This window comes from Bos javanicus, chromosome 13, assembly GCF_032452875.1.
Source record: "Bos javanicus breed banteng chromosome 13, ARS-OSU_banteng_1.0, whole genome shotgun sequence".
NCBI classification, from domain to species: domain Eukaryota; kingdom Metazoa; phylum Chordata; class Mammalia; order Artiodactyla; family Bovidae; genus Bos; species Bos javanicus.
In genome coordinates, this window is record NC_083880.1 from 32858831 (window position 1) to 32881690 (window position 22860).

The 22860-nt window shown below is 38.7% G+C and overlaps 1 protein-coding gene across 7 annotated transcripts in view; it reads left to right on the forward strand.

Annotated features, from left to right (window-relative positions):
• CACNB2 (calcium voltage-gated channel auxiliary subunit beta 2) overlaps window positions 1–22860 on the forward strand; it is a 424474-nt gene that overhangs the window by 207774 nt on the left and 193840 nt on the right. Inside the window, exon 1 of one of the 7 annotated variants that reach the window (XM_061436171.1) lies at window positions 17275–18016. The exons of the other annotated variants lie outside the window; for them this stretch is intronic. Within the exon in view, the coding sequence (XP_061292155.1) occupies window positions 17966–18016 (51 nt within the window). The 5' untranslated portion in view covers window positions 17275–17965. Of the gene's footprint in view, window positions 1–17274; window positions 18017–22860 lie in introns of those variants that run through there. 7 annotated transcript variants of the gene reach the window in all.

The following is a 22860-nucleotide window of genomic DNA, read 5'->3' on the forward strand; positions in this document are numbered from 1 at the left end:
CAATGGTATGATGTAGGGAAATATACAAGATGTCATATACAAAGGAAGAAATACTAGTTTAAACATGTAACTGAACATATGAGTGAAGGTAATAGCAAAGGAGGTGAACAAAATCTTGATTAATATTCTAGCTTACAAAGAATTTGGGTTTCCCTGGTGGCTCAGAGGTTCAAGCATCTGCCCACAATGCGGGAGACCTGGGTTCAATCCCTGGGTCAAGAAGATCCCCTGGAGAAGGAAATGGCAACCCACTCCAGTATTCTTGCCTGGAGAATCCTGTGGACAGAGGAACCTGGTGGGCTACAGTCCATGGGGTCACAAAGAGTCGCACACGACTAAGCGACTTCACTTTCACTTAAAAAGAATTAATAGGCCATTCATTGTGTACTTATTAGGCACCATCTGTGTTAGACACCAGTGATACTATTAATAATATGAGTGAACAGAGTTTCTCCTTGTGACGTGCTACAGACCAGTGGGGAAGGGAAGCATATCAGGTAACTATTTGCTTATACAGAGTGATCGGTGCCGTAACAGAGAATTACGCCAAAGATGACAAAAAGGTCTTTCTCTGAGAAGATCCAAGATCTTCTAAAAGAAAGAGAAGCTTGAATTGGATCTGAAAATATGGGTTGACCTCAGCCCAGGGAATCCAAGGGGTAGGTCCATCCCACAGTGCAACTATGTTGCTGTCATTGTCATCACTAATACTTACTGAGTGAATAGATGATAAAGGAATATTTAAGGAGAAATGAGAAAGACAATTAGAAAAAAGAGTAAACAGCAACAGAAATATTTTTAAAAAAATTTTTTAAATTATTGTACTATGGTTGCTTTACAGTGTTGTGCTCGTTTCTGCTGTTCAGCAAAGTGAACCAGCTCTATGTATATGCATATCCCCTCTTTTTTGGATTTCCTTCCCATTTAGGTCACCAGAGAGCATTGAGTAGAGTTCCCTGAGCTAAACTGTAGGTTGTCAGTAGTTCTCTGTTTTATATATAGTAGTGTATATATGTCAGTCTCATATTTTTTAAATAGTTAATGTTGATTGGGGACTTATGGGTGCCAGACACGTGTTTAGCATTTTATGTACGTCACTGATGTGTTCCTCACGCTGCTGCTGCTACTGCTGCTGCTAAGTCACTTCAGTCATGTCTGACTCTGTGCGACCCCATAGATGGCAGCCCACCAGGCTTCCCCGTCCCTGGGATTCTCCAGGCAAGAACACTGGAGTGGGTATTCCTCATGCTAGCCCCATGAAAGCTGTATGGCTAGTGCATACAGGCATGCGACCTATGCTATTTAGAAAGGTCCTGCCTTGGGGTTGATAATCTGTTAACGCTTGCTGGAAATTCTTGATAATTTTGAGCAAAGGGCATCACAGTTTCATTTTGCACTGTGCACTGCAAGTTATGTGGCCACCCCAGAGTGTCTCCACTGTTTAGCTGCAGAAACTGGGTCCTGTCAACAACAGTCACTAGTCTCCCTGGGCCACACAGCTGTTCAGCAGAAGAGTCGACTCAGCCTAGTTCCTTGTGATGTTGATTCTCACTGGCTTCACTCCTGTGCTCATCTTTTTTGCTTTCCATTTTCAAGATAAATTAGCAGTAGAAGACAGGGGAAACTATCATTAATTCAAGTAGAATGCTGAAATGGAAAGAAAAGAAACTCACTTGAGGAAAAGGAAAAATAAATTGAAAAGTCAGTTGAGGATGAATGAAACATGGTTCTCATCAGCACTACCTTGAATTAAATGTGGAAATCCAAAATAAATAGTTGATGTAAAGCCTTTCTCTGGAGCAAATGGAGCTTTGAAATCAAAATCACATTCCAGCATGTCTTTGCTCAGTCTGGGTTACCCAAAGTGCAATTTGGTGTTGACCCAGTTCTGCTCTTTCTTGGTCATTTATGCAAGAGCCACGAACAAAAGATGCATGGTATTACTATCTGGGAAAAGAGCAGGTGGGACTGCATCAGGACTGTTGCACCATCTAACGGCATTATATTACACACTGCAAGTCAGTCAAATCCCGTATAATGTTTAATAACACAACTCACTTGAAGAAGTTCTGCCTTAAAAGATCCCCATCTTTCTGTGGAATATGGAGCTTTACTCCCCACACCATGGGATGCACTTCAGTTTTCAACTTATACTTCTTCAAGTTAATTCAGTGAGTAGGAAGTAATGATTTTTAAAAGCACTTTCCTAGGCCACCCTCCCTTGAAGACAAAAGACTCAAATTTCCATGATATTAAATACTGATATTCGAGAACATTCCTGATTGTTCATTCCATTGGAGATCAGGCCTGGAAATGTGTTCTTATGGTATTCCAAAGCACCTGCAGATTTCAGAGTCCAAGTCAAATGACGACAAAAGAGCATGACTGTTATATAAAGAACATGTTTTCTTGTAAGTATATCCATTACGTGTTCATAATAAAAACAGCATAATTCTCTTTCAGTTCATTTCTTTAGTCTCCAAAGTATCAGATGTACTTCACTGCTATCTTGTGGAAATATGCACATCTGGAAATACTTACTTGCTCCCCCAGTGTTTTTTTTAATGACCACATTCGTGTCTGTAGTCGACGAGGGCAGAAGTTTAAGACAATATCTGACCAACTTTCAGGGTCCAGCAGGCTGGGGCCTTTGGAATCAGGATAGAGTGGGAACCTGCAGGGCTGGTTTGAGATTTTGGGCCACAGGGAACTTGTGTCAAAGACCCAAGTGAAGGCAAAATGGAAATTGAGGATAGATAAGAAGTGCCAGAGGCTGGAAACATGATAGTAGGACTGGATACAAAAAAGAACTTCCTGTGGGGAGCTGACGAGACTTCATAGCCAGTTCTGAAAAGAGAACCTAAAAAGATTCAAGGCACCTGGAGACAGGCTGTATCATGGCAATCTCCATACAGCCATCTAAGGATATTAAAAGGCATCATGCGCTATGTTTCATGGTATAAATTCAAGAGCAAAGAGAATTCAAGGTTGAAAGACTGAACAATGAATGATAAAGGCAGCTGAGAAAACAGGAGAAAATACCTGGCCCTGAAGCACTGGTTTCCTACCTTGGCTGCATGTTAGAATCACCTGGGGAGCTTTGAAAATTCTACTTACCCATGTTGCTGCTGCTGCTAAGTCACTTCAGTCGTGTCCAACTCCGTGCGACCCCATAGACGGCAGCCCACCAGGCGCCCCCGTCCCTGGGATTCTCCAGCCAAGAACACTGGAGTGGGTTGCCATTTCCTTCTCCAGTGCATGAAAGTGAAAACTGAATGTGAAGTTGCTCAGTTGTGCCTAACTCTTAGCGACCCCATGGACTGCAGCCACCAGACTCCTCCGTCCATGGGATTTTCCAGGCAAGAGTACTGGAGTGGGTTGCCATTGCCTTCTCCAACCCGTGTTGCATCCCAGATCAATTAAGTCAGACTCTCAGGGAGGTGGGATGGAGGCACCAGTATAACTTAAAGCTCCGTAGAGATTCCACTTTGTAACACAGCCGAGAAACACTGTAAAGTGGGAGTGTGTACCTGGTCCTTTTGGCTTGGATTATCCACTTACATATCATGTGCAATGTAATTCACAGGCTTAGTTCAGTTCAGTTCAGTCGCTCAGTTGTGTCCGACTCTTCGCAACCCCATGAATCGCAGCACGCCAGGCCTCTCTGTCCATCACCAACTCCCGGAGTTCACCCAGACTCACGTCCATCGAGTCAGAGATGCCATCCAGCCATCTCATCCTCTGTCGAACCCTTCTCCTCCTGCCCCCCATCCCTCCCAGCATCAGAGTCTTTTCCAATGAGTCAGCTCTTTGCGTGAGGTGGCCAAAGTACTGGAGAGTCAACTTTAGCATCATTCCTTCCAAAGAAATCCCAGGGCTGATCTCCTTCAGAATGGACTGGTTGGATCTCCTTGCAGTCCAAGGGACTCTCAAGAGTCTTATCCAACACCACAGTTCAAAAGCATCAATTCTTCGGCGCTCAGCTTTCTTCACAGTCCAACTCTCTCATCCATACATGACCACAGGAAAAACCATAGCCTTGACTAGACGAACCTTTGTTGGCAAAGTAAGGTCTCTGCTTTTGAACATGCTATCTAGGTTGGTCATAACTTTCCTTCAAAGGAGTAAGCATCTTTTAATTTCATGGCTGCAGTCACCATCTGCAGTGATTTTGGAGCCCAGAAAAATAAAGTCTGACACTGTTTCCACTGTTTCCCCATCTATTTCCCATGAAGTGGTGGGACCGGATGCCATGATCTTCGTTTTCTGAATGTTGAGCTTTAAGCCAACTTTTTCACTCTCCACTTTCACTTTCCTCAAGAGGCTTTTGAGTTCCTCTTCACTTTCTGCCATAAGGGTGGTGTCATCTGCATATCTGAGGTTATTGATATTTCTCCCGACAATCTTGATTCCAGCTTGTGTTTCTTCCAGTCCAGCGTTTCTCATGATGTACTCTGCATGTAAGTTATATAAACAGGGTGACAATATACAGCCTTGATGAACTCATTTTCCTATTTGGAACCAGTCTGTTGTTCCATGTCCAGTTCTAACTGTTGCTTCCTGACCTGCATACAGGTTTCTCAAGAGGCAGGTCAGGTGGTCTGGTATTCCCATCTTTTTCAGAATTTTCCACAGTTTATTGTGATCCACACAGTCAAAGGCTTTGGCATAGTCAATAAAGCAGAAATAGATGTTTTTCTGTAACTCTCTTGCTTTTTCTATGATCCAGCAGATGTTGGCAATTTGATCTCTGGTTCCTCTGCCTTTTCTAAAACCAACTTGAACATCAGGAAGTTCACGGTTCACATATTGCTGAAGCCTGGCTTGGAGAATTTTGAGCATTACTTTACTAGCGTGTGAGATGAGTGCAATTGTGCGGTAGTTTGAGCATTCTTTGGCATTGCCTTTCTTTGGGATTGAAATGAAAACTGACCTTTTCCAGTCCTGTGGCCACTGCTGAGTTTTCCAAATTTGCTGGCATATCGAGTGCAGCACTTTCACAGCATCATCTTTCAGGATTTGGAATAGCTCAACTGGAATTCCATCACCTCCACTAGCCTTGTTCGTAGTGATGCTTTCTAAGGCCCACTTGACTTCACATTCCAGGATGTCTGGCTCTAGGTCAGTGATCACACCATCGTGATTATCTGGGTCATGAAGATCTTTTTTGTATAGTTCTTCTGTGTATTTTTGCCACCTCTTCTTAATATCTTCTGCTTCTGTTAGGTCCATACCATTTCTGTCCTTTATTGAGCCCATCTTTGCATGAAACGTTCCCTTGATATCTCTAATTTTCTTGAAGAGATCTCTAGTCTTTTCCATTCTGTTGTTTTCCTCTATTTCTTTGCATTGATCACTGAGGAAGGCTTTCTTATCTCTTCTTGCTATTCTTTGGAACTCTGCATTCAGATGTTTATATCTTTCCTTTTCTCCTTTGCTTTTCACTTCTCCTCTTTTCACAGCTATTTGTAAGGCCTCCCCAGACAGCCATTTTGCTTTTTTGCATTTCTTTTCCATGGGAATGGTCTTGATCCCTGTCTCCTGTACAATGTCACGAACCTCATTCCATAGTTCATCAGGCACTCTATCTATCAGATCTAGGCCCTTAAACCTATATTTCTCACAGGCTAACCACTATTATACTTGAAAATACTTAAGTCATACTTACGTGGTTGGTCTACACATAATGCTTAAGGAGTTCTGCTAACTAGGTCTCAAAACATATCAAAGACTGGGACTTTTTTAAGAAACAGCTCATTCTGCCACCCTAATTTAAACGGAGTATATATCCTGAAAAAAAAACCACCCTCTAATTTGAAAAGATATTTGCACTCCAATATTCACTGCAACATTATTTACAATAGCTAAGACATGGAAACAATTCAAGTGCCCATCAACAGATGAATGGCTTATGAAGATGTGGTGTGTGTGTTTGTGGGTGTGTGTATTGTTCTTTAGTCACTCAGTCATGTCTAACTCTTTTGTGACCCTATGGACTGTAGCCTGCCAGGCTCCTCTGTCCATGGGATTTTCCAGGCAAGAATACTGGAGTGGGCTCCATTTCCTTCTCCAGGGAATCTTCCCAACCCAGGGATTTAACCCATGTCTCCTGCATTGCAGACTGATTTTTTATCACTGAGTCACTGGGGAAGCCATATAAATATATATTATTTATAAATATGTAAATCATAAGAAAAAAATGAAATAATGCCATTTGTAGCAACATGGGTGGACCTAGAGAATATTATACTTAGTGAAGTAAGTCAGGCAAAGTTAGACAAGCACAATATTTTATCACTTACATGTGGAATCTAAAAAATAATACAGATGGATCTATAGTCAAAACAGAAACAGACTCACAAACATAGAAAACAAACTTATGGTTACCAAAAGGGGGGGAAGGAGGGACAAATAGAGAGTATGGGATTAACAGCTATAAACTGCTATACGTAAAATAGATAAGCAACAAGGTTTTACTATAGAACACAGGGAGTTATATTCAGTACCTTGTAATAATCTATGATGGAATATAATCAGAAAAAAATTAACTGAATCACTATGCTGTATACCTGAAACTAACACAGTATTGTCAGTCAACTATAATTAAAAAAAAAAAGGCCAGTCTGTATTAGTATTTCACACTAAGACATTTATCCTCAAGAGACTTCTTACATTGAAGTAGACCAAGATCTGGGGTACAATGAAATGAATTCTCTATTATTTGGAGTTAGGCAAGCTGCAGGGCTCTGACCTGCATATACAAACCAGACCCTAGGCTGGAGATTTGTGGTATATGATCTCATTTGATATTTAGAATAAAGAAATATAAAATATTTCACATTTCCCCAACACTTATTTTTACAGTATCTCTAGTTTTTCATGTGATACTCAGAGGACAGTTTTGACTTCACAGACTTTCTGAGGTATAGTCTCAGGGTCCTCAGATGCCACTTTGAGAACCACTGACTGGAAGAATGTGCATCTTGAAAGCAGTCAAGACTCCTAATCCACACATAGAAATGTTTTCCAGTTTTCACTTGTGGTAGATCGCTGTGCTCTTTCATTCGCTTGTAAGGATTTTATTTTTGTATTTGATTGCCTTTCTGATCTTTTCTTCACTCAGCTGTGGTCTAGGATACGTTCAGATTAAATGTGTGTATTCTGAGCCATTTAGAAATAAATACTGTTGATATGGATACACAACCATGTTACTAAAGAGAATGATAAACACTCAGGAGAAAGAAAAGTTTGCCCAAATAAAGTCCAAAGCAGTTGTTCATCACATTTTAAAACATGAAGGTTTCTGCTTGTAATATATCCCAGAGTTCCACAAACAAAACAAATAGTCTCAAGTTTTTCTTTTCAAAAAAAGCAAATAATTAATCTTGCCTATCATGTTTTTTAAACGTGATTGGAATATATTTTTTTCTTGGAGATGGTTCTCCTAAGTCATCTCTTACTATAAAAATAATGGAGTGGGGGAAATATAAGTTTAAAAAATATATGTTTGTAGTCAAAATCAGGGAGTAAACAGTTACATTTTTGTGATTCACATGAATTTACGTCCAGAAGGTAGGATTAGTTTCTCTACTTCACTGGAGAACTAGTAAAATGAAATCACATGGTAAGAACTATTCATTTAAATTCTTAATCTTATTTTAGCAGTCTTATCATTCATTTAAGTATAGTTGATTTACAGTGTTGTGTTAATTTCTGCTGTACATCAAAGTGACTCAGTTATACACATATATACATTCTTTTTCCTATATATTTTTTGTAGTACCTTTATCCTGAATTCATTGTTTACTCCAGATATGTTTTGTTTATTTTATTGTACTGAATTCATAAATTTGTGCTTTTAAAATGTAGAGGTTCATAGAGAGTAGAGTGGTAGTTGCCAGGGGCTGAGGGATGGGATAATAGGATGAAAGGGTACAAATTTTCAGCTCTAAGATGAATAAGATCTAGATTCTAATGTAATCATGGTGACTATAGTTGAAAACACTGTAATGTATAATTGAAATTTCTTCAGCGAGTAGGACATAAATGTTCTCATGCCCCTCCAAAAGAAAGAGGTAAATATGAGAGATAGTAATCAATCAACTTGGAGGAAATCCTTTCACAATGTATTGAATGGTGTATCTCTTGGCTCTTATGAATAGCACTGCATTGAACATCGATGTGCAGCCTAAGTCTCCATCAATAGATGAATGGATCACGAAGATTTGGGTGTATGTACAATGGAATAGTGCTCTGCCATAAGAAATAAAATCTTGCCATGTGTGACATGATGGCTGGATAAATTAGAAGATACTATACTAAGTGAAATAAGTCAGGCCAGAGGGAAATAAATACTGTATGATGGCGTTGCTATGTGAGATCTGAAAAACAAAACAAAACCAGAATAAATACAGAGAGCAAACCAGTGGTTATCAGGGGGTGGGAATAGGGGCTGGGGAAATAGATGAAGGGAATTAAGAAGTACAAATCTCCAATTATGAGTAGGCCACGAGGATGTAAAATACAGCATGAGGAATATGGTCAGTAAGATTATAATAACTTTATATGGGGACAGATGGTTACTAGACTTATTGTGGTGGTCACCATTTCATAATATATAAATGTCAAATCACTATTTAGAATACCTTAAAATAACATAATATTGCATGTTGACTATATTTCAATTAAAAAGTATGTGTATGCCAAATCACCAAGATGTACAATATGAATATCTTACAATTTTACACATCAATTATATATAGTAAAACTGGAATTTTAAAAGAATTCCAGGTTCTTTTTAATGATAACATAAAAAAGTCATTAAAATAACATTATTTAATACTTAAAATGTTTGACAGGCTCCATATGGGTATATATTATATAATCGAATGCAAATTTAATTAGGTATCAGGTATACTCCTTTCAGGATTCACTGTGGCAACAGCTTTGTTGTTGTTCAGTCAGCATTGTCCGACTCTTTGCAACCCCATGGACTGCAGCACACCAGGCTTCCCTGTCATTTACCCATTTCCCGGAGCTTGCTCAAACTCATGTCCATTGAGTCAGTGATGCCATCCAATCATCTCATCCTCTGTCGTCCCCTTCTCCTCCTGCCCTCAATCTTTCCCAGCAACAGGGTCTTTTCTAATGAGTCAGCTCATTGCATCAGGTGGCCAAAGTATTGGAGCTTCAGCATCAGTTCTTCCAATGAATATTCAGGGTTGATTTCCTTTAGGATTGACTAGTTTCATCTCCTTGCAGACCAAGGGACTCTCAAGAATCTTCACCAACACCACAGTTGAAAAGCATCAATTCTTCAACCCTCAACCTTCTTTAGGGTGCAACTCTCACATCCATACATGACTACTGAAAATGGCAACGGCTTTAGTTTAAATAAAAACTAGATGAAAATTAAATTAACCAATCAAATACTAGTTATTCCAACTAATTTTTTTATCCTATTGTGAATGCCCTAGAGATTATCATTAGCAGCTCTGAGAGTATTACGTAAAGACTTTTTCATTGAACATGTTTACTAAAATAATAGTTTTAGAATTGTTAACAGTGGGACAAAGTGATTAACCTCTAATTTGAGTGACTAGTTGAAAAACCTCTTTTTGCATTGAAAGACTCTGACTTCTTGCACAAGTCACCTAACCAGTCAGTTCATGGCAGCAGAGTGGAAACCCAGTTCTCCTGGCTCTGAGTCTAGTGTACTCTTCATTTTCCTGACTGTAAATCCAGGTTTTACTGGACTGTGGACCGGGTGGTGACTCTAACAATAATAAGAGAGCATGTTCATGGTGGGGACATTAAAGCTGAAACTAGCATGGTTGATGAGCTATAAATTCTACCCTTATCCCAGTGCAAAGGCCAACATGGTGTAAAAATCATTGTATAAGATGCCCTCAACTATTGCAATTACTCTAAAGAAAATCAAATAAGGTAAAGTGATAGTTAGCAGTTGCAACTCAGTCCCAGAGGTTGGAGGCTTCTTTAAAGAGAGGAGTTTTGAAGTGAGACTTGAGTGAAGTAAGACGGAGGCAGCCAGGCTCATGTCAACAGGGAAAGCTTTCCGAGCAGCTGCAGAGCAAGTACAGAGCCCTGACACAGGCACGTGCTTGGCGTGGTCTGTGGACAGAAGGAAGGCCAGGGTGGCAGCAGCATGGCAGGGAAAGGGCAGAGTGAGGGGCCCTGAGGACAGGGATGTGGCCAGAAGCCCATTCTCACCAAGCCATGAACACTATGGTTTTATCAGTTGAAATGAGAAGCTACTAGGAGATTTTTAAGCAGCAGAGTGAGAGAAGCAAATCCATGCTTTAAAAAAAGGAGACCACTTTGGCTTCTCTCTGGGGATCAGACAGCAACCCTGCCATGAATCAGGGATTCTCTCTAAGGAAGTCAAGAGACAGGTAATGAAGATTGGCTGCCAGGGTGGACAGGACTCGCTTATGAGTTTTTGGTCTGGATCACAGGAGGGGCTCCAGGTTCTTTTCATCCTAGTGTGCGAGACTGCCCATGTAGGGGAAGAATCAGTAGTTCTTTTAGAAGCACGTAAGACTCTTGAAAAGACTCATCAACATGGGGAGGTGTCTAGTTGGCATCAGTCCAAGAGCCTGGAACTCAGAGGCTTGAATATTTTGGACCACACCTCACAGAAACTGAAAGAAGGGGTTCCAGGAGTGGGAAGTAATCATTCCTTTAACACAGGTGAGAAGTAGAAATTTCAGGGGGAAAATCCATAAGATAGCAAGACAAAGAAAGGCTGGGGAAAGAGGATTGGGAAATGAGACCAGAGGGGGTATCTCAAAACAGTAGGGAAGAAAACCAACATGTAATGTAACCTTCCTAATCCCCCAGGACACACCTCACAGCAAATAATACAAAGACAGTTGTATTGAAGGGAAATATTGAAACATTAAATATAATACATTGACTTACATAGATCCATTCAACTACGATAGCCATTTTTCTTTTTTCCCTGTTTAATTTCTTTTAATTTTTATACATTTTAAAGGCTAATTTCCATTTGCAATTGTTATAAAATATTGGCTGTGTTCCTCATGTTGTACAATTCATCTTTGAGCCTGTCTTACACCCAATAGTCTGTACCTCCAGCTCCCTCATCCCTGTAATGCCCCACCACTGGTAACCACTTTTTTTTTTTTTCCTCTATCTCTCAGTCTGCTTCTTTTGTGTTGTATCGCTGTTTTTTTTTATTTTTTGTATTCCACACATAAGTGAGATCATATAGTATTTGTCTTTTGCTGTCTCACTTCACTTAGCGTAACACCCTCCAAGTCCATCTGTGTTACTGCACATGGCATTATTTCATCCTTTTTAATAGCTGAGTAATATTCCATTCTGTATACATATCACATCTTCTTTATCCATTCCCCTGTTGATATGTACTTATGTTGCTTCCATGTCTTGGCTATCGTAAATAATGCCAGCAGCTTTTCTTTCATCTTTAACCATGGGAAGACATTTAATGAAATGGAAAGAGAGGTTTACAATATTAAATGCAGATTGCAAGTACCAAAAAATTACAAACTACATCTTTTCAAGGTCAAATTTACAATGGAACACACCTATGAGGGTATAAAGAGGTCAGAGGGTGTAAAGAGATCAGAGGGCCCTCAAAACATCCTCTTCCCTTCCATTATTCCTAGAATTGTTCAAAGTGGCAGCTTTGACTTAAAGTTACTGGGGCTTCTCATTAATAACAATACTCAAAGATATTTTCAAGTATATCTTATCTAGTCACAAGGCAAACAGGAAGATGGGTGCTGCAGGAGAGAGTCCCTTTCAGTTTTTGTAGTCAGTTGGTTGTCATATGTTTGAAATTAACACATCTCTGTGGCGGATTCATTTTGATATTTGGCAAAACTAATACAATTTTGTAAAGTTTAAAAATAAAAAAAAAAAGAAATTAACACATCTCTAAAAGGAAGTTGTTTAGCCAATGTAAATTCTTAACTAGTGATAAAGTCTACGATATGGAAAAAGACAGCTATTTTATCAAAGAGAAAAAAAGGGTGAGAAACCAGGTGAGTTCTCACTGCTAAATCTTTTATGAAATAAAAAGAGAGGACCTTTATTTGAGTGGCTCTGATTTAAATGAAGATTTTCCTTTCATTGGCATTTATATGAATTGGGACTTAGAAGAATAAAATCTGAAAAAGGAAATTCAGTAGTACCACTATTTGGGTTAAATAGTATAGTTTTGGAACAAAATTGCTTTCCTCTTGCTTACCTTCTTCTCTGTCAGTAACCAATAGCTCTGTTAGAATTGTCCCATGAAGTAAAATAAATAAATAAAATTTATTAGTAACACAACTATATTCCAATAAATATTTTTAAAAACTCATTAGTAGCAACTTAGACGGAAGGAAAACTCAGTTGTGGATGTGATTTTTCTTGTTTTTGTTTTTCAGTTTTTGTTTACTATGACATTTGGAATTGTTTCCTATTTTTACTTATTGAGAAAACCATGTGTTTGGCTGTTATTTACAAAAAACACATGTGAGGCTTAGAGTATCCACACATGTTAGAGATTTGTTTTGCTATTATGATTCACTGTCTGGTTAATGCATGCCATAATTATCCATATTTGTACACATATCATGGCCTTTTGTAATCAAAGACAATGCTATTGAAGGCATAAACTCTAAACTGGGGTGTGATCAAGGGAATTTTTTTTTTTCACAATCCTTGCTGGTTAGGTAAACAGTCTGGACTTTGAAGTCTGGAGTGGCCATTTGAAATATGTGACCTCTAGAATTCTGGGTTGTTTTTTTTTTGTCTCCTGGCAACAAAACATATTTATCCTTTTGCCACTACCTCCTCATCCAGAAAGGTCTGCTGCTGTTTTAAAGTTTAAAACAACACATGGGAAAGTTGTCTCAGAAAGAGGATTTGGTGCAACCGAAGCCATCCTCCAAGGCTTTTCTGTTTACCTAGACAGGCAGTAACAATTGGGAATACAAATACAGCAATAAAAAGAACCCTTCTCTTGGCAGATTAGCAAGTGTGCCTCTTTGGTTATAAAAATAGCACTCAAGGAGTTCTCTGGTTAAAATGTCATTTTCATTAAGCTTTTTTCACAGTGTAGCAAAGACTTGGAGGTCAAGTTGGGGGTGCAGTGGAAGGAGACTGGAAGGCACAGTGTTAGAGGTATGCGTGCCAGTTAGGACTGCAGAAACTTCAGGGCCTTCCATCTGAAATCTGACACCAAGCAACTTCAGTCATCTCTGGGGGCTCCTCTCATAGAGAATCATAGAATAACCGGGCACTTGGCTGAGCTCCCAGGAGCTGTTCTGGAGCTGCCGCACGCACAGCGGTCTCTTCTCCTGTCCCTTCCCCTACCCCATTTAGGCAACCTGATAGAACGAATGGAATCTCACATCATGTCTTGGGTTATAATTTAAAGTCCTTCCCATCCATGGCATTGATGCAGAGGGCACCTTCACGTTACCCAAACTCAGCACGATTGCCACATTGAGCTGGATAAATCTTTGTTGTTGGGGGTGACCCGGGCATTGTCACATCCTTGGCTTCCATCCATACCACCCCCTGTGTGGCAATAAAAAATGTTTCTTAGTCATTGCTAAATGTCCCCTGAGGGGTGAAATCACTCCCAGTTGAGAACCATTGACTTATAGCAAGAAAAACGAATATTTATTTTGCATTTCTGATTATGTCAGATACAGACTCAATGTTTTATGTAATCCTGAACATTATCTTTGAAAAGGAATCTAACCTCCTTTTCAAAGATTGGGAACCTGAGGGGTGGCAAGGATGGTGTGGTGGTGGTGTTTTTATTTTTTTATTGTTTGGTTCCTTTTATATTTTCCAGTACCCAACAATGAAAATGCATTATAACCAAAGAAATTCTCAGTGACTCCTGTTAATTTTTGCCTTAATTATCCCCAGGCCTGTTTTTTCATTCTCAATAGTCTGTCGTTGCCGCTTGAACTTCTTCCCTAATCTCTCTTCCTCATCTTCTCTCTTCATCGTCTTCCCAGAGATTACAAGAAAATACCCCTTAATCCCATTTTGAAAGCAAGAAAAAGAAATCCGAGTTAGTGTGTGAAAAGAATGCTATAAGAAAATACTGCTGCTTAGCATTAGAAAGTTTATCAGTGCTTAGAAAGACTTTGAAATCCTTGTATGCCTCATTCAGAATTTCCATACCTTACCTTCCTCTTATTCAAACGCCACTTGTCTTTTGCTTGCCTGGCATCAGTATTCATTAAATATTTTTCCATTGTGGTGGCATTTTAGTGGCACGATATACTAATATGGGGCCAGATTTGGAAAGCAAGCCATCGTGTTTGCCACTGTCAGAAAATAAACTGTTTCAAATTGAAAACTGGTGTCCAAGTATAATTTCCAAAAATTTTTATTTTTTTTAATTTTATTTTATTTTTAAACTTTACATAATTGTATTAGTTTTGCCAAATATCAAAATGAATCCGCGACAGGTATACATGTGTTCCCCATCCTGAACCCTCCTCCCTCCTCCCTCCCCATACCATTCCACTGGGTCGTCCCAGTGCACTAGCCCCAAGCATCCAGTATCGTGCATTGAACCTGGACTGGCATCAGAAAATTTTAGATTGTTTCTCGCAAACAAATAGAGAATGAATATGAGCTGACGGTGTTTTTGACATTCATTGAGGGAACCAGCAGGATGGTAAAGTCCATTTAAAGGGTTATGGGAGAGACAGGGTACTTATAGCTATTGAAAGAAAAAATACTGGGCTAAGATTGTTAAATTAGATACAAAACTGGTTAATGCTGTGCAGGGCAAAGAAATAAAAATTCGAGGTGTTTATCTTTTATGCAGAAATCATTAGCAGTAGACAAATTCACTTCTGGACAAGTTCATTTGCATTTCTGTCAGTTTCCTACATGTTAATATCTGCCCTCACAGAGACATAAAATATCCCAATCCATAGTAACTACTCAAGTTTCTAATTTCCCTAGAAAGTTAGATAATCCTTGGTTGACTGTTAAATACTTAAAACTTTTTTTTAAGGTTGGAAAAGTAATAAAAACCTATTGTAGAAAGTTTTAAAACTACTAAATTTTTTAAAGAGGAGAGAAAATAACCATGCTCAGAACCACTACCCAGATGCAGCCACTATAAATAGAATTCGTATGTTGCCTTACAACTTTTTTTTTTAATTTTGGCTGCACTGAGTCTTCATTGCCGTGGGTGAGTTCTCTAGTTGTGGCATTCCAGCTTAGTTGCCCCACAGCATGTGGGATTTTAGTTCTCTGACCAGGAATAGAACCCAAGTCCCCTGCATTGGAAGAAGGATTCTTAACCACTGGACCAATGGGGAAGTCCCCCCCTTTCAACATTTTTCCTAAATATTTTTAACAGTGGAGTAATTAATGTGAAAAAAATATCAGGCTATTTTTTATCTTTTCCTTACTAACAAAGATCATATCCTATCCTATCTATGATTTTAACATCTCTATAATAATCTGGCCCTTGTTGTATCATGATTCTTTTCACTCTTTTTCCTAATTCATTTCTTTATTATGAACTTTTTCAGAATACAAAATAACGCAGACAGCAATATAATGACCAGTGGTGCAGATCCAACCTAGTTTAAGAGAGAAAATATCACTCATAGAGCTGCCCCTGCCCCCATCAGCCCTCCAAATGTCCCCCTGTCCAGATGGAACCACTCTTCTGGGTTTGGTACTTATTTTCATATTTATCTTTATATTTGTGGCTCATCCATAAAGTATTAGGTTGGCCAAAAAGTTCACTTGGGTTTTTTGGTAACATCTTATAGAAAAACCCAAGTGAGTTTTTTGGCCAACCCAATTAATGGTATTTTTGCACATTTTCAAACCCTGTACAAATCACATCACAGGTTCTTAAGGTATTAAGGTCCTGCAACTTGCTCTTTTCTCTCCGCCTTATGTTTGTGGAGAGTGATCTGTGTACTTAGAATTCAGTCACTTTTAGTGCTGAATACCATCTACAACTGTGTTAACCCACTTTCCTCTTGAGACACACTGAGGTTGGTTTCCACTTTTTACTATAACCCTTGTGTTGCTAGGGACATTCTGGACCTACGTCTCCCTGTGTACTTGTGTGAGCGTTTCTCTGGGTGCATATTGAGGAATGGAGTGCCCATTAGTGGGCCTGCACATCTACCTCCTATGACATTCTACGAAGTCTTTTGCATGACTATACCAATTTATACTCACACCAACAATGCATAAAAGTCTGGTGGCTCTGCATCAGGGATTGGCAAAACTCTGTGAAGGACTGAATAGGAAAGCTTTTTAAAAAATTAATGTATTTGGTTGTGCCAGTCTTAGTTGCAACATGCAAGTTCTTAGTGGCAGCATGTGGGATCTAGCTCCCTAACCAGGGATCAAACCCATATGCTCTACATTGGGAGCATGGAGTCTTAGCCACTGGACTATCAGGAAGTCCCCTTAGTAGGAGAGCTTTAAGCCTTGATAAGCTACATGATCTGTGTCACAGCTACTCAACTCTGCTGTTGTCACACAAAATCAGCCATGGAGAGTTCATAAGTGAATGAGCCTGACCGTGTTCTAATAAACGTTACCCAAGGACACTGGAATTTGAACTTCGTATCATTTTCATGTGTTCCCAAATACAATTCTTCTTTTGATTTTCTTGTACCATTTAAAAATATAAAACACAGTCTTAGCATGTGGGTTATGCAAAACAGACAGCTGGATAGATTTGGAACCCGGTCATAATTTGCCAATCACTGCTTGACATCCTGTCCAAGATCTGGAATTTTAAGATGTTAAATGTTTCCACTCTACTGAGTTTGAAATGATAAATTGTGAATTTAATTTGTACTCCTGATTAGTAGTGAAGTCAAGCATTTTATTGTGTTTATTAGCCATTAGGATTTTCTCTCAATGATTTATCTCTTCACGGTTTTTTTTTCCCCATATTTTTTAAGATTGCAGGTATTTTATTTATTGACTTATAGGAGTTCTTTCTATTTTCTGGCTGGTAATCCTTTGTTGCACGCTTTGTAAATGTTCTCACTGTATTGTGGTTACGATTTCACTTTTGAAGGAAATCTTTTGATGAAAAGTTTTCAGATTGAAACTGAATGTATCCAAGTGATACTTACTTGACTGTGAAAAAAAAATTATATTTTTCATATACATTAAGAATGTGAAAGGTAACCACAAAAGGAAGATACCAGGAGTTCCCTGGCGGTCCAGTAGTTAAGACTTGGTCTTCCAATGCAGGGGATGAGGGTTTGACCCCTGGTCTGGGAACTAAGATCGCACATGCCTCATGGCCAAAAAACCAGAAGATAAACAATGGAAGCAGTGGTGTAACAAATTCAATAGACTTTAAAAATGGTCCACGTTAAAAAAAAAAAAAAAATCAAAAGGAAGATACCACTTTCTCAGGTGGGAAGAGAGGAAATATTTCTCCACTGGGCGGAAGTAGAATGTTCCTTTTACTCCAGACTCTCTTCAGTTCCACTCATTTCCTTGAAGGGAAACAGTTCTGCAACCTGTAGTTCTCTAGTGAAGACAGTGTCTAAGTGCCGATTCGAACAGGGCTGCCTGAAGGCATGCGTCTGATCTTCATGAAACATGACTTGGCTTTCACAAGTTTGCAGGCTTCTCAATTCCAAGCCAGCTGACGTCTTTCAGAGGAGAAAAAGGCCCTCCCACTTGCGTTAGTTAATTGACTCTGATGGACTCCTCTGGCCGCCTAAGTGGTTCTGGAACAGAGAGCACTGTTGTAATCTGAGGAACTTTCGAAAGTCACCCTGGCCAAGACAGCACACCCCGCAAGCCAGCGAGGAAAAAGGAAAGCTGTTGCAATGCTGGTCAGCAAAACAAGACTTGGCTGCCCGGAGCTTTGTGACTGAGTTCTTGCTCCTGTGAAGGCCTCTGGAGAGCTGGGCCCACTTGGAGCTGGGCTGCTATGTTTGACAGACGCCTCATGTCTCCTCAAACTAAGTGCCTTCTTCCTGGGGTAAGCTTGCGGGCAGGGAGGCAGGCCAGATGCACGGTGTGGTTGCAGGAAAACAGGGATGTACCGCCTTGTAAAGGAGCTCAAGCAAAAATCACTCGGTGGCTTTGCTTTTCCAAAGCTTTTCTTATCTAGCCAGAAATGTTGGCATTCACAGTGTGACTACCTCAGTGTCCATGGAGTGGAAGCCAGTAAGACTGGAATTTGGTTGTAAAAAGTGTATCTTAGTGAGATCGATTTAGTAGCCGGGGAGAGAGAGAGAGGGAGGCGGAGAAATTTGGTGGAAAATGAAAATGCTTTTTCCAGCTGTAGGCAGTCACTTGTCACTTCAGGGACAGCCCAGCCACTGAGCTGCTTCTGAGGCTTTTCTGTGTAAATCAGAATAATGTGACATCCTATGTGGTTGCAATTTAAGATTTGATTGCCGTTTGTCACATTAAAAGATTTTTTTTTATATTTAATGAAGTTCAAAAATGAGAGTCTAATGTTTGAAATATTTAAGCAGAGAGCTTTACCTCACAAGGATGTGGTATTTGGGTCTTTGGATTTAGTTTAGAACCTTTAAAGTAAAGAGCATATTATACTAGTCCCCTTCCTGGGAAGGCTTTGGGAAAATAAGTAAATAATTCTAGAACCCAAATGTGAATTGTATCATGTAAAATTCATCAGGTTAGAGATATCTGTGCAATAGGTCATGAAAATATCATTATAGAATCAATGAAGTAGAGCTTGTCAAAAAATTCTTTCTAGGTTGCCGCTTTTGTTTCTAATTGTGCCAACCTGTGCTATATTTAATTTCACAGAGGGAAAAAAAAAATACTTGCAAAGAAACACCTGTAGTTTGGAAATCATTTGTTTTGGGTTGGAACATACAGAAGTGTAGCACAGGCACTAAGATGCTTTGCTTAACCTACTGGATTTCAGTGATCTTTTATTATGCTTCATTTTATTTTTTTTAAATTTATTTTAGTGACATATAGCTGATTCACAGTGTTGTGTTAATTTCTGCTTTAGACCCAAGCCAGTTTTTAATATATATATATACACACATACATATATACATACACACACACAGTTTTTGTGTGTGTATATATATAAACACACATTCTTTTTCATATCCTTTTTCCATTATGGTTTATCACAGGATGTTGAATATAGTTCCCTCTGCTGTACAGTACGACCTTGTTGTTTATCCATTATATACATATATGTATATATAAAATGCATTTCACTTGAAATTTTCCAGACACACAGTTTTCCTTGCTTGTGTTGGCTCTCGTTAGACTTTGTACACTTGAGTTATATTTCTTAGGCTCTGACATGGCTGGCAGTGTATACACTAATTATAAAGGATTTCTAGGTGTTGGATACTTCACATGTTTTTTAGTTTTTCAAATGCCACCCATTTTAATTCGGATTGTTCAATACCTGTTTGTTTTGAAAGACATCTGGAATCATCATTTTCCATAAACTTGCCTGCTTTTTAAGAACATCATCAGACACTCAAAGCTGCTAAAGTAGTAGTTTCTGCCGAGGAATTCTGTTATAAATTCAAAAAATTATAATTATAACCCAAATTGCCAAGCATCAAAACTGCCAAATCTATTCCACTGATCATTTGGAATATTTTCATCCATGAAATTGGGTGAAAAAAAATATTATAGTTCTAAAAGTTGGAATGTCAGTCTATGTGATGCTAGAATAATTACTTGAATAATTTATCTGTTAGTTAATCTTATCTCTATCTTGAAGTCTTATGGAGAATCTGTACAAGCATGTTTACCCTTTTAAGATGCTTCCTCTCTCCCAATCCTAGAGTTTTATTTCCTAATGCCTAGTCACTCCTCATTTTAACTAACACTTGTGTTTGAATAGGGCTGATAAATACATGGATTTTTGTTTTAATGGTTATAGATTAAAAATAAATCTTTACAAAGACTTTAGAGAATTAAGAGGTATTAACTTCCAATTATAAAATAAATAAGTCACAGAGATAAAATAGCACAGGGAATTTAGTCAATATTTTATAATAACTTTGTATGATGTGTAATATATAAATATATTGAATCACTGTGTTGTACACTTGAAATTAGTATAGTATTTTAAGTTAACTGTACTTGAATAAGATCTTCCCAGGTGGCTCAGCAGTAAAGAATCTGCCTACCAAAGCAGGAGACGCGGATTTGATCCCTGGGTCAGTAGGATCCCCTGGAGAAGGAAATGGCAACCCACTCCATTATTCTTGCCTCAGAAATCCCATGGACAGAGGAGCCTGGTGGGCTACAGTCCATGGGGTCGCAAAGAGTCGGACATGACTTAGTGACTAAACAAAACTTGAATAAATAAAGACTTTATTCTGTTCCCATTTAACACTTTCATCTAGTCATTCCCAAAGTTCCCCAATGACAGAAACTTTTCTTTCAATTCATACAATAAAATAAATGGGAGAGGACTTTTAAACATATATATATATGTATATGTATTATAGAATAATTTTTTAGGATGTTGAATAAGCTCTGTGGCCTTTATTTTTGTTCTAATCAAGTATGATTTCAGTTTTTATATCACTTGTACATCTGAAGTTACTGCAAACCGTAAATGCATAAAAAAGCACATTTGGAAATTATACATTTAATACTCACCTTGCATTAAAATAAAATGAGTAACCCAATGCAGTTTGGCAGAAGTAATTACTTTTTCATTGCCAAGGGCAAAAAAATATGCCTCTGACTAGTATTAAGTATACTTCTTATCTCTTTATGAATTCTGGTATTATTGCACTGTCAGTTTCTTTAACATAATATCCTTTATGACAGCAACATGTGCCATTATTTTTAGACCAAGATAGTCGTCACTCCCTCTGTCTCCTTTCCGTCCTCCAAATAAAAATGATCTCTCAGATTTATACAGGTCTTTCCATTTATTTAGTTCTGTTACCCGTGATTTCAGCTTTATCTGACTGTGATGAAGAGCAAGTGTTTGGAACTCTGCTCAATGCTCTGTAATGACATACATGAGAAAAGCATCTAAAAAAGAGTGGGGATATATATATATATGTATGTGTGTATAAATTATTCACTTTACTGTACACCTGAAACTAATATAACACGGTTCATCAACTCAGCTCCATTGTAACGTAAAAATAAATTGGAAGGATTACAATGAAAAAGAGCAAATGTTTGTATAGAGTGAGACCTGATTTTGGATACTACAGTATCCCCTTAATAACTCTGTGATGTGGCAAGTTTTTTTTATTTTCTCTGAGCCTTGGTTTCATTATCTGTAAAAAAAAAAAAAATAGGTATAATAGTATCTGCGTTTCCAGATATTTGTAAGATTTTTTTTTAATCCCAGGACATACAGACTGTTTAGCATAGCACCTGCCCTTATTAAGGGAATGCACATACTCACCTACATTTTCTTCAGCGGCTAATAATAAAAGACTTTAGCTCTGAGATCCCAAACTATGGTATCAGGAGAGTCAGCAAGGGCAAGTTACGAGTTGTTTCTTGTTTGCATATTAGAAGAAAGATAGAAAGATTAAAGTAAATAACAACCCTGTGAAGTGAGACTCCTAAGTGGATCCAGTACCAGGGGGCAAAGAGGCTAAGTATAAACCCTCCCAAATGATATGCATATATTTGAGTCCATGTATAATATATGTCAACATCTCCTAGCATTGGAAGATTCTCCAAGAGAAGCTCAACTTCCAAACGGTTCAATAACCAGAGCTCCTGAATGGAAATAAGCCCATGAGAATAAAAAAAAATGTATTGGAGGGTAAATATTCCAAGAAGTCTCATAATTTTTGAAATTTTACTTTATCTTTTTATTTACCTTGATACTGTTAAGCACTTTTGATGGGGGAAAGGAGCCCTTGTATTCCCATATATTATAAAACTAACAGTGATCTAAGGGTACAGATTTCTGCACCATTTTTCAGGTATAATTTGTATTTAAATGGATGTATAATGTCAGAAAGTCTTGGAGGCTAGTATTTGTAAGGATTCTTTACAGCAGCAGCCCTCAGGGACTGCTGAAGGAAACCAGGGACTGCTTTCATGGAAGAGAATTTTTCCATGGACTTTGGGGGAAGAGGATACTATGGTTTGGGATTGATTCTCATAAGGAGCATGCAACCTAGCTCCATCACATGCACAGTTTGCAGTAGAGTTTGAGCTCCTATGAGAATCTAATTTTCTTGAAGAGATCTCTAGTCTTTCCCATTCCATTGTTTTCCTCTATTTCTTTGCATTGCACTGATTCATTGCACTGATCTGATAGGAGGCAAAGCTCAGGAGGTAATGTGAGTGATGGGGAGCAGCTGTAAATACAGAGGAGTTTCACTCACTTGCCCGCTGCTCATCTCCTGCCGTGTAGCCTGGTTCCTAACAGGCAAGTACCAATCCCTGGCCTGGGGTTGGGAAACCCCCTCTCCCTCCGTTTTAAGGATGAACACAAGAATATATGGTTTGTCACCTAGAGATGCCAGAATGTTTGATCGCATCTTACCTCCATAAAACAATGTGTGAAAATAAAAATTTTCTGCAATCCTAAAGAGATTTTCCACGTTACTTTTATTGTTAAAACCGAAAACCCTTGAAAGAGAGCTTTCTGTGTCAAAGTAATTAGAAGTTATTAGAATTAAAAACAGAAGAAATATTAAAGGAAATGTGCATAGGAACACGCGAGAATCTCACTGCTTTGGGTCAAATATTTTTCTTCGGGCAAATCACATCCCATTCCTTTTCCATAGGCATACATACTTTTTAGTTGGAGCTACGGTACAGACTGCAGGATTCTGCCTTTTGCCTTCAGCTGTACTTTCTCATCATTTTTGGGGTGGG